Source organism: Spea bombifrons, chromosome 11, assembly GCF_027358695.1.
Source record: "Spea bombifrons isolate aSpeBom1 chromosome 11, aSpeBom1.2.pri, whole genome shotgun sequence".
Classification (NCBI taxonomy): Eukaryota; Metazoa; Chordata; class Amphibia; order Anura; family Pelobatidae; genus Spea; species Spea bombifrons.
Window position 1 is genome coordinate 17,430,033 of NC_071097.1, and position 16,734 is coordinate 17,446,766.

The 16,734-nt window shown below is 37.0% G+C and overlaps 1 protein-coding gene across 1 annotated transcript; it reads right to left on the reverse strand.

Annotated features, from left to right (window-relative positions):
- Positions 1-7,145: 7,145 nt before the first annotated feature.
- CHST3 (carbohydrate sulfotransferase 3) lies at positions 7,146-11,980 on the reverse strand. The gene is made up of 2 exons (XM_053450454.1): positions 11,580-11,980; positions 7,146-9,116 (listed from the first exon to the last, which is right to left on the reverse strand). The coding sequence occupies exons 1-2, from the start codon at positions 11,771-11,773 to the stop codon at positions 7,862-7,864; spliced, it is 1,449 nt and encodes a 482-aa protein (XP_053306429.1). The 5' UTR covers positions 11,774-11,980; the 3' UTR covers positions 7,146-7,861.
- Positions 11,981-16,734: the final 4,754 nt, after the last annotated feature.

Genomic DNA, 16,734 nt, shown 5'->3' on the forward strand with positions numbered 1-16,734 from the left:
CCGGCTGCAGCGGAAGGAGACGTTAACCCACTGCCCCGGCAAAACAGCAGAAAATTGAAAGCACCGGCAAGTGTGCGTGTGCGTGTTAAATGGGGGCATAGGGCATTTCTGGAATGCCTTATACCCCTATTTGCCACTCTGGCACTTAGGGGGTTAAAAAGCATATTATGGGGCAGAGTGGCATATAGGGAGGTATAAGGCATTTCACCTCCCTATTTCACTCTGCCCCATAATATGCCTTTTAACCCCCTAAATGCCAGAGTGGCATATAGGAGTATAAGGCATTTCTGGAGGCAGAGTGGCACATAGGGGGTCAAAAGGCATACCATGGGGCACAGTGGCATATAGAGGGTTAAAAGGCATATCATGGGCCACAGTGCCATATTGGTGTGGCAAGCCTGGGGGCAGATGTGCGTAACTGGGGGACAGGTTGGAAAATACAAGGAAATAAAAACAAAAAAAATATTTTTCTCAATCATAGCTTTTATTAAAAAAAATAGTTTACATGAATTAAGATTTACTGGTAAAACTTTTTTCCTTTAGGGTCGTCTTATATTCAGGCTTTTTCTTTTTTTCCTAAGTTAATATTCAGATTTTGGGGGTCGTCCTATAATCAGGGTCGTCTTATAATCGAGCAAATACGGTAATAGACCAGAGTAATAGATTTTGCCTATCTAGAAGTATTAATAAATTGCATTGTTTGGACATAACTATAGTTGAATGGATAAGGTTGTCTTTTATGGTTAATTTTCATAGCAAAGCCTTTTTGCTAGTGGGGTTACCTTAGAGTTCGGTGCTGGGACCCATGCCGTTAAATATTTTCATTAATGATATTACAAAAGGGCAAGGAATGTCTTTTCATCGACAATACAAAGGTAACCCTGGAAGAAGAACCCAAATAGCTAATGGGATACGCATAAGGCTATCTTGAATATAATGCCAAGGAGCAAATAAGGTTTGAGTTTTTTGACAAGAACAATTTAGCAAACATGATGGGCTGTCAAATTCTATGTTTCTATGTAAAAATCTAGGGGTTATGGCTACCAAATGTATTTTTTCTTGTGACTTATGTGTAGAGATCATATTAAAACTATGATAATGGGGTAGTCTTGGCTGCGTCCCGCAAAAGGTAGCCGGAGCCCAGGTATGGTTATCACATATCACACATTTTATTACCGTATGCTGATACGTATTTTCCTACATTTCATTCTAAAGAAAGTACATTGGGAAATGCTTGCAGACAAAGCTCATAGTGTTTGATCCTAGTGTCCTTTATTTTCATGTTACTTTCTACATGGTTGATTAGAGTGTGTCTGTGGTTAATTCACAATTAATTTTAGAACATTTGAAACGTATAGAATTAAATGTAATATGTGTTTTATCTTTGTGTTGATGTCAGTTTATGGATGCGCAGGGTAAATTTGTTGTTCTGAAAAATAAAAAATAAAATTAGGAGCTATTGTTGTTTTGCTTTAAGAACAAACCATTGAAATCTGTTGTAAGTAACTTAGCTGCGTGTACTGCTATATGAACCATCTTCCGTTACATTGTGAAATTCTAGCCTTTGAGGATTTGCAGAGAATTCTCCACATACACATTCGCAGAACGTCAGTGATGATGTGGCACGTTACAAAACAATTTGGCAAGCCGATACCACTTTTTACATTGGCCACGTGTTACTAAAAAACCAAGGGAATCAAAGAAACTGACCTCTTCTTTGTGATCGTACATAATTTCCAGCTTCAATCAGAATGGGGAATGCTGCAGCCGGTTTTCTTCCTCTTTTTAATAGTTTCCAGAAAAGCAAATGCAGTGTGTTGCAGACACTTGCCATATCAAGTTCTACTTCTAAGACTGTTTGTTTTTTCTGTAGTGTGGACACGGTAACCATTGTCTAAAAAACGTTTTTAATACAATATACATAGTGTATATATATATATATATATATATATATATATATATATATATATATATATATATATATATATATATATATATATATATTGAAATTTGTAAGTGCAGGTCATATGTTACTTTGTGTTCCAGGGTCTGATTAAGCATCATAGAAGATAGGACACTAGGCAAAGTTACCAATCCATGAGTCTCCTTGTTCCTGTACACAATCAATTAACAGTAGAGGGGGCTCTGGGGAGTATACAGTGTTCTATGTTCAAATAAAAGGTCCCCATATTGTCAAGGATCTATGTTTTTCTCTTGGATAATTTCCCTCTGACCTTAATCTCTGAATTTAAATGTGAGGTTTGTCACTCCAAACTAAGGGGGTGCCTCTAACAGACCACAGGGTTAAGTGGACAACTCTGTAATCTGCCCTAAATCAATACATCATAGTAATACATTTTCAAGTTACCAAGTTGCTTATATAAGGCACTCACAATGAGTATAAAGATAATACATGTATTTATGAGTAAATGGAATAATCTTATAGATTAAGGGTAGCATTCCGTCTGTTATGGAGCTTTCTTTATGCCAAGCAAACATCCTAAAAGAAAACCAGCATGTCTGAATTTTATGGCGTATAGACGTACAATTTTTTACTTTTTTAGCAAAAATAAATCAGTACACTCCCCCTGTCTAATCATCACTCTTTCCTTTCACTTCCACCTGACTAGTCACCTAGTTCTTCTCGGACAGGAACAGTTTTCTTGGTGATAGCAACCTCCCTCCCAGCCCAGTCACCTCTGATGATCGCCATACTCCACTGATAAGCCAACAAAATGTGTTCCTTTAGGGTGAGTTTCCAGCTGTATACTTTACAGCATGTCTCATTTTAAACAATGACTTCGGCATATGAGTAAACAGAGGCTATTATCAAAGAAAAACAAATATACACCAGCACACAATCTGTCAAGTTTTAACAGTGGAATCATTTAGAAACTCTGCACCCCGGGCAGAATTCCCATACCAAACCAATTTGTGAAGATGCGCTGAACTCCTTCTGCTGGCCCTTACAACACTACTCTGGTAAATGCTCTGAGTTCTTTTTATTGATTTAGTCTGTTTTAGTCACACAAACCAGATACTAATTGAGATAATATAATTTAGGTGCTTAAGCAATACGGTTTATTACAATTGCTATCTTGTCATATTCTAGTGTCTTTCTGATGATGAGCAATAGAGCGATACTAGTTTTACCCTCAACTGTATAAAATTCCCACATACATAAGAGTTTGTACACAAGAGATCTATACGTAAAGTATCATTCTAAATTAATATAAAAAAAAAGTACATGTGGGTTTTTTTTTTCTAGCGGACAAGGATTAGCAACAGTTATGTCAGTTAAATTGTAAAGGAAATTATAAAACAAACAAAAAAAATAATAATATGGACCTGAGGCCATCCTAAATTCCAGTGACCTGTCTAAGCCTCTATACTTTGCAGAACTTTTACTCATGTGTATGCAGGGCCAGCTTATCCCATTCAAATAAACAATATCCAGTCTTTAGACCATCAGCAAACTTTTTGCCGTGGTACAGATTGTTAAAACGGCAAATACGTTATCAGTCATTAATTCCACCTCATGTCAGCTATCACAGCATTTATGTTAGCAAAGTATATAGTGTCTTTTAAATCCTATTACACTTTAATTGACTACTAATGTAAAGCATGTTTGGATCCTGTATTAAACTAGAAAAAAGCAAGTCTTTCCCTTATGTGCTTTTAAATCTAATACTTTGTGTATCCAAACTCCTTTTGAGATCCCATCTCCAAAGAAATAGGAATAGCCACCACATCTGGATTTCATATTATAACATTGTATATTCTTTGGACTGTAAAAATGCCTATGTAACTATGACGTATTTCAAGGTTCTCCAAATAAACATTATTAGCATGCAAGGGCACTGTAATGGCTTTAGTAAAAAGAAAAATATAGATCTTTTTTTTTACAAAATTGCAGTGCTTCATCAAACTGTTTAAGATCTTAAACTGGTCAATACATTGTTTATAGTGTGACATTAAAGAAAAAATAATATTATTTAAGACTAACTGCAGAGCACGAAGAAGGACGTTAGACAGAGGAGGACAATGATGCAATGTCATAAAAAGAGCAGTTTTTGGGAATGGAAGGGTGACACCTGTGGCATTGGGAGATGTGATCACAAAATGTGTTTGTGTGAGGCACAAACTTATCAGCGGTTCAGTGTAAGGTTACCGGACACACATACTTTGGTTCCAATTCACATTATAAAAGCTCTTTTCTAGAGCGTGGTATGCCAAAGTCAACACTCAGGCCTCATCAATGTAAATTTCACATTTCCTTTACCCAAACATGATGATCTTGTCCATATGGCCAAAGCAGCCATTACCTTATCTGTTTTCAACAGGCAGATTCTATTGAAAAGCTGAATACAGAATATACAGCTATATAGTTTAACAAGAGAAAAGCAATAAAAAAAACCTTTACATTATTTCAGTTTCTTTTTTTTTTTATTTTTTTCTATTTTTGGTACAGCTCAAATTTCCTGCAAATAAAATACTTTTTTCTTTTCATAAAATAAATAAATAAAATTAATTGAAGTTAATTGAAAAAACAAAATCTGAATTATGCCAACATGGCAAAAACAGAGAGAAAAAAAAAAGATTGGTCTCAGATGAAAACCAGAAGGAAAAATTGCAAAATGTAAGAAGCATTTAAAAATAAAATGTAGCTGCAAGATAATGAAATAATCAGAAACACGTAGTACTGTTTTATTGAAATGTGTGACTTAGTGCAGGCTATTTGTAGTCTTGTCCTTGTATTAGTCCTTTTGAGGTCTTTTGTCCTTTTAGAGCTATCGGTAGACGCCAACTTCCTTCACCATTATGCCCCATGCGAGTATCCGAGGATAATGGATATTTAGTCCAGAACTGGATGAATACATGATGCCCAGCCCTGGTTCAGGCTAATGCATTATTCTCATGATTATTTGGAATAAATAACATTTTGGTTGAAGGTGCACTTTTTTTTTAATAACAATAAGAATTATTTGTCAACCCAACAAAGTCATGTTGACAGGTATTGATAATTATTAATTTCAGGCTATCTATGTTCCACAATAGGATGTTTTTTTACAATTTTGAATCCAATAAATAACTGGTTTCCCAATGAGTGACCACAAAGAGGCATTTTATGGATTATGTAAACACAACATAATATCATGCATTGAGGTTCAAGTATGGCCAGGTTTACTGCACTTTAGGTTTACAGTTTACTTAAAATCTTTTTCAACAAGCTGACGTGGCATGTCCAGGTTTCCTGAGGACACACTTATAGAAAATGTATGGCAAGGTATACAATTGATTTGAATGGTGACTTTTTTATATGTGATTTTATATAGCTTAGAAATAAATAGAAAATAAGTAAGATTTGCATCTTAACACATGGTAATTTACACACACAGACTATACTGTAGTTAATCCTTTCACATTTAAAGGGATTCTCAAGGGACTTCTTGGTGTCAGGAGTACAGAAGACAGTATTATGGCATGGTAGAGAGCTGGGAAATTACTGGAACCCATCTCATTCCTAACTTATGGAAGTGTGATCTTCTCTTAATGAAGGATGTATATTCTGTGCTCTCTATCAACGACATTGCTGCGTTATCTGCTAGAAATTATAGCTATGTGTTGGTAAAAAAAATATATAAAAACATTGAATATCATACAGAAATATATATTGCCCAGGGGACTCAGGAGAAAATGTAACCCTTAAGTATAGTAAGTATTTTTTTTTTCATGCCTGGCACTAAAGGGCTAACTGACACACTACAGAATAATAAATTATCCAACACACAAAAAAACCTCGTTTTAGGTGATGAGTGGAAATACTGTATTGCTGGGTTGTTAGTTCCCATGTGCTCAAATTGGCATAATAGTACAATACATTCCAAAGCCATTAGTTTGGTGCCTTATTGCTTTTTTCAATCCAAAATATATGTTTTCAAGGGAAAAAAAACATTTATGTAATGTGGAAAATTATCACTGAGCTAATCTTTGAGGGTGGTTTCAGTTTTCCCCCAAGTTTCACTTAATGCTAAGAAAACAGTTCATTTTAAAGCAGGTTTTCACAGGCAGATTAAGACATTCTAGGAGAAATATTAATCCTCCTCCATTATATTTTGCTGCCACCAGAAGTAAAACCGTTAAGGCATGCAGTAATCCTTAAAAAAAAAAAAGCCTGCAGTTTGCTCGGACAAATTAGTGGCAAGTTTTAGAGAAGTGTTGTCTGAATAGTTAAGCTGAATTTCAAATTAGAAGGGCAAGTTCTCACATGTTAGAGTGCACACATAATATGGTATTTTGGTAGTGTGCTTCTATATAGGCTATGCTATAGAGATTATCTGTCACAAATTAGGAAGAGGTGCACCTCCAACCAAGATTGTTTCAAGAAATCGACATCAATGTTTTCAGTTTCATTCAACATAGAGAGAAAGAGCCAGCTTCCATGGGACTAGGCTTACGATAGAGGCCCACAGATGCTGTCCCTTTGGACCACAATAGTTATCATTGTCCAGTGGAGGCCTGTGCTGCTGGATCCCCTCCAGTCCATTCCAGCCCCTGCTGTTGGAGACTGCGGTGATATGCCGTCATACAATGTCCCCTGGTAATTGCACAGACCTCCACCCAGGGACAATTGGCCTGTGGAAGCTTGCCTTGGGCCTCTCATCTGCATACAGTACACAGACATATGTCCCTTAACCATTTGCATAGCAGTGGTCAGGAAACACTGACACATAACAGATTAACCGTTGATATCTCCTTTGGTGATCTGACATTGAAATAGGTATATATATTTGGAGTAGACCAGCTGTCCTCCGCTCCCATAAACCCACACCGTGCCCACAGCTCTGCTAGAAAGCCTTCATTGTCATTTACAGTCCTCATTTAACAAGGAAGATAGGTGAGAGGCCTGCTTACACTTTATGGAGTGGTAGAACAAGATGGAGGGCATAACAGGTGATTGCCCCTCATGGCCTGTGGAAATCCTGGCTTCCACTGGTATAAAGTACAATTTCACATAGAAAACAGCTAATGGTTGGTTGATTTGGAACATTCAAAAAAACAGAGAAATTAGTCAGGGATCTTGTGCCCTGGCATGTGCTAAACTGGTGGTATAGTATAGTATAGTATAGTATAGTATAGTACTATACTATACTATACCATCAGTTTAGCACATGCCAGGGCACCAGATCCCTGAGTAATGGGTTTTTGTAGTTTGAACCAAACTCATTGCATGTTTTTTGAGAGCACAAACACCCTCTAGCTCAAATGCACTGCATTCAGAAGTCTGATGTACAGTTATATCTCACACAAATCACCTGTTGTCAAATGTTACTTATTAAATGTCCATCATTGAGCATCAACTAATTTCAACTAATATTACATTTTATGGCTCTCCATGGTTGTCTGATGCTATGCCGCTTTGCATAGCATTTATAGATAAGCATAATTCCCACTGATCGCTCCACTCTTTGGGTGTGTTTTTAGTGCATGAAAACTTTACTACATCTTCAAAAAACTGACTGTGCTTGGGAGAAGCTGAAGAAGAAATGAAGCCACTGGCTTTTTCCTGACCAACATTAATGTTGTATCTGGATTTAAGTAGGCAGTTTCTATACATCAGCAGGAATCCACTTTTAAAGCCAATCTAAAAAAAATCAGCCTTCAACATCTTCTTTGCAGTATTAATTAACCATCTTCCTAATTTAGGAAACAATTAATCAGGAAATGCACATAGGCTTTAAAGCATTGAGGCTCAGCAGGAACACATTTGTCCCACTCCAATCCTTTTCATTTGTTTCAAACACTTTCTGTTCAATTACAATCTTTTTACAATATATGATCAGTTTTAAATAACAGAACATTACGTAACCCAAAAATTAACTCTTTCTTCAAGCAGGCTGATGGATCGGTTAGTTAGTGTCTCTAAATCACTTGCCAGCTTATAGCCAAACAACTCCATTGCAGGTTTACAGACATCCTGGACAACCTGGGCTAATTTGAAAGGTATGCTAAAACGCCACTTCTCAAACTGCTCTGAAGAGTTCTTTTGTGTAGAATATATGCCATTGCTGTCTTGGGAGGCTTGAGTGTTTTTGTTGATCCAATCCACCACATCTGGGGTCATAGAGATCCCAGCAAACCTGTACATCTCTTTGGCTTTTTCAAGAGGGAATCTTGCAATGTCTTCATATCGTATCAACATGTAGCGTCCACGGAGCCATTCTGGCTGCCTCAAGCCTAATTCTGCTGACATGCGGATGTTTTCACAGTTCCCCCTTAACTTTTGGACTTCATCTTCAGGAATAGGGGCCGCTCCCTCTAGTGCCCATTTTTTCCATGGCTCGTACTTGCCAGAAAAAGCAACCATACGAGATGCCAGGACAGCTCTAGGATCACGTACTAACTGTATGATCCTCATGTCTAGACGGGGATCTTCAACTAGAGTACGCAGGAATTCTAGCTGACGGATTCGTACTGCTTTAACTGCCACATGTTCCTTATTTACACAGGCCTCCATTGCCAAAGTGAGATTTAGAGGACCACACCTGCGATTTTTGCAGTGATATTTCTCAAAAGCTTTTTTCACTAACGGGGTACAGACTGGGTCTTCACACAAGACCTTACTGGAACCTCTGCGGAACATAAACCTAGTAAGATGATTTTCAGGTGGTGGGGAGATGAAGCTCTCCAAGATGTGAAGATCACACAAGAGAAGCTGTTGAAGAACATCTCTGTATATAATTGCTGAACCTACTGCATTAGCCCCAATTGATTCAAATGACACTGTCCTCTCAATGTGCCAGAGAGGCTCAAACAGATAAAAAATGTTTCCCTGTTGGTTAAAGAATTCACCTACAAAAGAGGAGCCTGTGCGCGTGGTAGCCATAAGGAGAATATGCCTACGAGGCCTTTTGTGATTTTCTCCATAGAATGGGTTGTTCCCTCCATATTCTAATGTGACATTCACCAGTCGGCTCCTGAACTTTGAGAAGGCGGAATCTAATTCACTAAGGGATACCAAGGAGCCATTCTCCATGTAGAGGCCATTAGAGTCTGTACTGTTGGCATCAAATAGGTTCTGCTGCATTTGCTTCAAATTTAGTTTGTCAGACACTCTGCAAAACAAGAAGAAAGAACAATTATAACAACAGCAAAGTCCTTCATTTGGATAGACATAATAAAGTTGAAAAATGGCCAAAGTGAATAGTTTTAAGGATACCTGGGATCTTTCAATATTTGCCTCACCTTCTTGATTTTATTCCAATCTCAGTATCATGTTCTAAAGCACTATATCTAACTGTAGTCCACATGCTCCACAAGCACAAAATGTTTTTATTATGATACCAAGCAAATTGCTAAACTCAGGAGCGTAACTTGAAACCACAGGGCCCTGGTGTGTAAGTTGCCCAGGAGCCCCCAAACTTCATCATGCAACATGTCCCATAGTGCCACCTTTGCCCAGATCGACCCAAGCAGCTTATCAGTGCTACCCTAACCCCCAAACAGCCTGTTTGTGCCATATTTGCCTCCAGCTTGTCAATGCTATCTTTGGCCCAAACAGCTTGTCTGTGCCATAATTGCCCCCAAACACCTTGTCTGTGCCTTCTTTGCTTATTGCCCCACCTTCCAACATACACTCCGGCACACATATATAAACACACTTATACAAATTACACACACTTACTCATACTCACTCACACACACATACGCATTCATTCTAACTCACCCTCCATCTCACCCACTTACACATCCATGCTTACACACACACAATTACACATCCATGCCCTCACACACAATGTGAAAGGGCCCTTTCTAAGCAATGTTGAACCGGCACGAGAAGACAGGAACAAGTGGCCAAATGGGTCGCCCCAGGCCCCCTTAAGGCACAGCCCCATCGCAGTTGCGACCACCGCGGCCCTGTATATATTCACCTGGTTAATTAATAAGTCTTTTACTATTTTATAACTACCTCACCCTAGAGACATGTTTTTATGCTAATTTGACATGACATAATTTGCTGTCACTTTGCCTGCACTGTTATGAGTGAGGAAAAGATACTACTGAAGACTAAAGCCAGTAAAAAACAGAATATCTCAACAAAAATAACTCTCTTGGTAAAGCTGGACTTGATGACCCCCTCAAGGACACGGGTGGACATATGCAAGAAAGGACCAAAAGGACAAAACTAGTGTAATACTGTCTCTTTAAAAAAATCTCGGTATATAATTTATTATAAATAAACTCACAAACAAACATGCACTGAGGACCGGCTCAAGTGCAAAATCTGCATTGATAAAATTAGGGTTACCGGCTCAAGCATTCCCCTCGAGAGTGCGGTAAAAGGGTGTGGTAAGTCACTATTTTTGAGACTCTCCTCCCGTTAACATAAATTAATAATAAACTAATATTCAATATATGCAGGGGTGTAGTTTCTGCCCTACGCGTTTCGTTAAAACGTAACTTCCTCAGGGCCTCTGTGTATGGTGTTGTTCCACAGAGCCCCTGAGGAAGTTAAGTTTTAACGAAACGCTTAGGGCGGAAACTACACCATTGCATATATTGAATATTAATTTATTATTAATTTGTGTTAACGGAGTTACCGGGAGGAGTGTCTCAAAAATAGTGACTTACCATTTTGTCAATGGGGAATCCAGCACTTCTTACAAGACCACAAAAGGATGTCAGGGATTGGTACTTCTTTCACATCAACTTTATGTAATAAATGCCAAGACATGTTTTGAAGCTAAATGGTAGTCAGTCTAATCATATAGCTTTGTCTCATTAGCATCATAGGATGTTTACGATCATTTTATTGCACCCTCTAAAACATGATTACGCTGGACCGTGTACGTTATTGCTGGGATGCCTCTATGGCAATGTTCTAGGCAGCGGCTGCATCTGGTCTTGCCCAAATGACTGCTTAATTAGACAATTATTCATGTTATGTGTACTGATGCAAACATAATGATTAACAGCTGTATTTCTTGAGAAAAAAGTTCTCGACAATTATTTCCCGTTAAAGTAGTAGCAATGTATCGGTCCTCCTGTAAAAGCTACAATGAGAACAAAGCTACAATTTAACTCGCTTCATGTGACTTGGCTATTAGGATTGAGAAAGACCCAGAAGTGGGTATTTTATTTATTATGGGTATTGTTTTATTGTTATGGAATTCAGAATTTTCACATATATGAGTATCTGTAGAAAACTGTTTGATGGTGGCAAACTCCTGAAGAAGTATGCTCTTTCCCATAGCAAATATATTCAATTGTGAGGAATATTCTTGGGGTGGGGATACAAGTATTCACCTTTTGTGAATAGTATGTGGCTATGGATGTCAAAAAAGCAATGCAAAATTGGGTATTGCTAGCCTTTTTTGCCTACACTATACTGTGACTCCCTTCTCTCCCCTATAGTCACACGGGCTTATACCTGTTAATATTCTGGCATTGCTCTTTCAAGTTGTGTAGGGCTACATATGCAGTCATATGGGTATTTGTGCAAGGAAATATCACCAACAAATTAAACCCTTGTCTTATTTTTTGCTGTTTATTACCTATACATGTTTCCCGTCTCTTACTTTGAGATGATGTTGTTTTCTTTCTCAATGATGACTAGGACCACCACAAAACCCAAGAAGAATGCGTATTTGGCCTTCATTCTGAGTGTTCTCTGCATATCCCGGAAGTCCATGGGCATACTCTGTAATTTATCCATGGCAGAGAGAAAATCCAATGTTTTGTCTGGATGGGAGAATATCTTTGGCCCCTTCATTCAGAAGCTACAACCAAGGCATCACTTCCAATGTGTCTTCTTGTTATGCCATGAAAAGAGGTATTTCTATGAAAAAAGGAAATACATAACTTTGTGTTTAAAGTATAACAAAATTGTGTACAGGTGAATACATTTTTAACACATAATCAGAGCATATTGTGACATGACATCATTGATTTATTAATGTGGTTGTCTGCAGCTGAGTTCACCCAACTTTGAATTCATCAACTTCATTATGCATCACAAGGTTAGTCATAGTGGAACGTAAGGGTGGCAAGTTAAAGCTATAACTCTCATGTTATAGTGAATAAAGCACCAGTGTTAATTATCCACAATGTAAAAATCTATTAAATCCATTGCACAGCATGTATTATTATTACTCCCAATTAAAATAATACTAAGCATCTGCGGAACCCAAATACATGATTAAAAGGCATTTAAATAACTATTATCGTGTTCAAAATCTCATTATTTAATTTAAAAGCTTTAATTACTTTCACTCTTAAGTTTAATGCTTTTGAAAACTTGTCATTCACCATAGGCATGATAGTGGTATTGCAGCGTTCAATCTAATATATACATCCCATCCTACCCCGACTTTTCCCTACACGTGTTCATATGTACAGAGCCACATTTGTTGGCCAACACATTTTTAAATTGAAATCAATCTATCAATATGTCCTTTTATGTTTACAAATTACTACATTAGACTGTGCTTTACTATGCCTCTAAGCAACATGTGGAACATTTAGTCTACTCTGTAAAGTCACATCTAGGCAACCTAGTCTGCTTATTCCAGTTTGACAATTATATCCTAAGAACTAAGCATCTTTATTCATGGATTAGTTCTTTGCTACGCTTTAAGGTCTTTTATCAGTGTTAATGAACTTGTGACTTAATCATTATCTTAAAATCTTTCCCCCTACCCTTAAGGAAGTTCTATTAGTAAAACATTTTCCGCTGGAGTCTCATAAAGTCCACAAAGTACTTCACTATGCATTCTTTTTTGTCGAGGCTGAATGGGACATTTAACGATTTCTTTGAGTGTTTTCTACCAGAAATGATACAAAAGCATTGCAGAATTGGATTCTAATATATATGTAAATTACAGGATGGCTTTCTACACTGACATTCTGTATTAGTATATATTCTGAGATATATTAAAGTATTAGCCACATAAGTATACAAAACAGTTACAACATTATGATGGTGAATGTTTATTAAGTTGTCTTTATCTTGTTTCAGTTCATATTTTTTTTTGTTTTTGTGGCTAGTTTAGCTTACTTGAATTAAATTGTTCAATTGCTTTGAGCAAGTTCCATCTTTGCCTTTTCAGATATGCATATGTAAATAACACTTGGAAAACTATATTTCTTCTATTGGACTCCCGACATCGTTTTGTTCTTGCTCATGTCAAACCCCCTTCTCAGCGTTAAATGCTTACTTAAAAATGTGTAAGCCTCTCCTCACTGTTGTCCTAGATTTTAAGATGAAGACATCGTCCCGGAACTCTCTGAGAGTCTTATCAGATGTTCTTTCCTATTAGCCTTATCTACAGGCGACCCAAAAGAATAATCTTTCTTTCCAGCGTTCTGACAACAGCTTTTACTTTTGGGATCAAATCTTTAAAATAAATGCATTTTCATAAAATAAATAGTCATATGTGGCATACCCACTACTTTTCTGCCTGTGGGGTTCCCATTAATAACTTTGTCTGGGAATTTTCAATGCCTCCCCTGCCAACGTATTCTTTGGCTTGTACATCAGGAAGTGTGTTTGTTTTTAAATAGTTCACTCATCAGAGTTTTCCTGGAAAGTTAGCATACATATGGATCCCATTGCGATGTAGCTTTCTCCTCCTAGGCAGCACACACCCCATATGTATACAGTTCAGTAAGAGGAGAAGAAACAATTTATGTATTGCTGCCTATGGGACTACTGTACTGGTTCTATCAGCCACGTGTAGAAGCGATGATTACATCATCAAAAATCCTGCTGGGAGCCATATGACACACACACAAAATTACAACCATGCAAAGAAAAGAAAACAAAACTGGCTGGTTCTGTAAACAGCTTGGTTTACAGACTCATGAGGGGTGTAAATTTACCTTTACAGTAAAAAAATTGTAAAGTATTTATTGTTTGGAGGTAACAAAAAAATATTCTCATAGTTTCATTGATACTGATCAAACCCTATTACAATCAACCAAATATAGTAGCACAGGCTATTTACCGGTACATCCTGCTTTCACAGAATCAAATATGGGATCAAAAGATTAGCAATGGTTATAAGTTTCTTGTATCAATATTTTCAATTGCTTCTTTCTGGACTGTATAAAATCTTTCATCGGGCTACCATAACATTGTAAATTCCCATGGGCATGGATCTCTGAAGGCGCCTGTAATGACTTAGTTCAATAATTTTTAATGGCATCTTCCCCAGAATCTTAATGCATGAAACAATGTATAGTGGCATCTGATTCTGAGGTTTGACATGGCCACCTAGTAAGTGAATAAGATCTGACACACAGGGTCAGAGTAGTTTCAGTTTCTCCTTAAGGAAAAGCAGAATAAGCACGTGCAACTTCATTGCATGTACAATGAAAGAACAGATGAAGTATTAGTGTGTGTTTTAGAATGAGATGGTATATTCATAGGGTGAACCAAAGCAGTTGCCTTGGGCTTCATTGTGAGGCTTCTTTGACTGCTCAGCAGCTACATATCTATGCACTGATCAGAGGTACTCGGCCATACCTGGACAAATACAGGTAATCAAATCTGCCAGGTGTGCCCAACTATTGGTGGAGGTCTTTATAACACTCCTGGGTGCTGTTAGTCAGTGGCCAGAAAACAAAAGCCTTCAGTTATATAGTCTAACGCACCATACCTGTGCTCTGCTACCCCTGGTTGATACCATTGACTAGAGGGAAAGTATAATTTATCATATTCCTTGACATTTGTTAAATAAAGAGTACTTTTGGAGAATAATTTGGTTTATTAGGCATGGTAATTCAATAAGAACTCTCATTTTATTGGAAAACCCTAAAAGGGGCTCTCAATAGCTGTTATATGAATAAAAAATCAAGGCAGGCTTTGGTGGGAATAATAAAATAAAATATCAATTTGTAAAATTGCTTAAGAAATATTTCTGCTGTGAATATTCAGATATTGTGATGATCAGATGGATTGCATTTCCTATTAGCAATCAAATAGTTTGTCTTTATTTTCTTAGTAAATGTGTGCAAAGAAACTCTGGACAGGTTTGTGTCATCAGTTCTGCAGTCTTCTTTATGTTGCTAAAGATGTCTTACCAAATGAAAGTGGCTAATAAGGTTTCAATAGGAGTTTAAACTTTTATGATATAACTGTAACAAAAATATGTTAAAACAGAGCTATAAATCTGTATTGTACATTTCATTGGCTTTTCACCATGATACAATGCGTGTATATAGACACAGTACATTACCATACAGTATAGACATTGTTAGTGTTGTAAATGATTATTGTGGCTGGAAGCGGGTGATTTTTAATGGAATATCTTCATAGGCGTACATAGCCCCTTTATCAGCAACCATCACTCCTGTATTCCAATGGCACGTTGTGTTAATTACGGTTTTAAAGCTAATTGATCATTAGAAAATATTTTTGCAATTATGCTAGCACAGCTAGAAATGTCCTTTCCATGAAAAGCTAAGTGACCTTAAACTTTTGGTCGTGCGTGCGTATGTATGTATGTATGTATGTATGTATACACGCACATACATTTTTTTGAATCAAAACTTGTTACTCAGAGCCAGCTAAAGTGAGTCAGTCATTTTTCTATAATTTCTCATACTACATTTCACAGTTAAGTACAATAAATGTAATGTTTACAGATAAACATATACATATCCTTTTGTCCTTTATGTATATCACTGTTCATGGGACAGAATGGTTAGGTAATGCATACCCCCCAACATTTCTGGTGTCCAAACTGGGACACCTGTGTTGTGGATGTTGATAGAGACAGGACTGAAGTGCATATTGCTATTTAGGTTTATTTATAGTAGTTTTTAAAAATACAAAATTACAAGCTTTGGGAAAACAACAACAGCTTTATCTGTTCTAAGATTATTCTGGACACAGCTGCTGGCCAGTAAAATTACGTCACAAAGGGTCTCAAAGGGGAATTTACTTAAGTGCTGGCAGCTACTTAAGTGCATTTGCCATCTCCCCAGCTGTTTTAGTGTTTATATTATTACTTGATACCTTACCTTGAACAATATTTTTTTCCACTATTTTGACTATTTTTAAAGCACTGTGAAGCATTTGCTGCACTGCCAAACAGTGAGGTTAAAAGACAGGACGTTAGTCATACTTTGTGTTTTTTTCTCTGAGTCTAGATCTTAATCAGAACATTCCCAGAATGATTCAGATGGCTTGTGATGCACAAAGTATTAATTATACCCAGGAGAAATAGGATTTAGAAGACATTTTGTAAACAGCTCTGTCAAATTTTATTCTCAGGGGCTGAACATCATGCATTTTAGGGAGCATCTGATATTTTATTACTATTATTTTTATATAGCTCCATCAAATTCTGTAGCGCTGTACAATGGGTAGACAGGACATAACAAGAAAAATATTATAATATATTGTTAATACACAATTAAAATATACAATATGCACACTACATGAGCATAAAAACATAATATGTGGCCCATCACGTATAGTTGCCAGATGCACTTATGTCAGTAGACAGCCGCTGGCTTAGAAGTGCCAGGGTGGCCTCGTTATCCCTAGTATGGCTTTATAGTAAAGCTTTAATTGATGTTGCTATAACAGTACATTTTTATTATCTACATAACATGTTTGCACTTTTCAGGTACAAACAATGAAACAACAGTATGGCTGATGACAATAATGGAACCAAAAGATAGAGATCTCTAAAAATGAATAAATAATAACAAACAAAAAATATT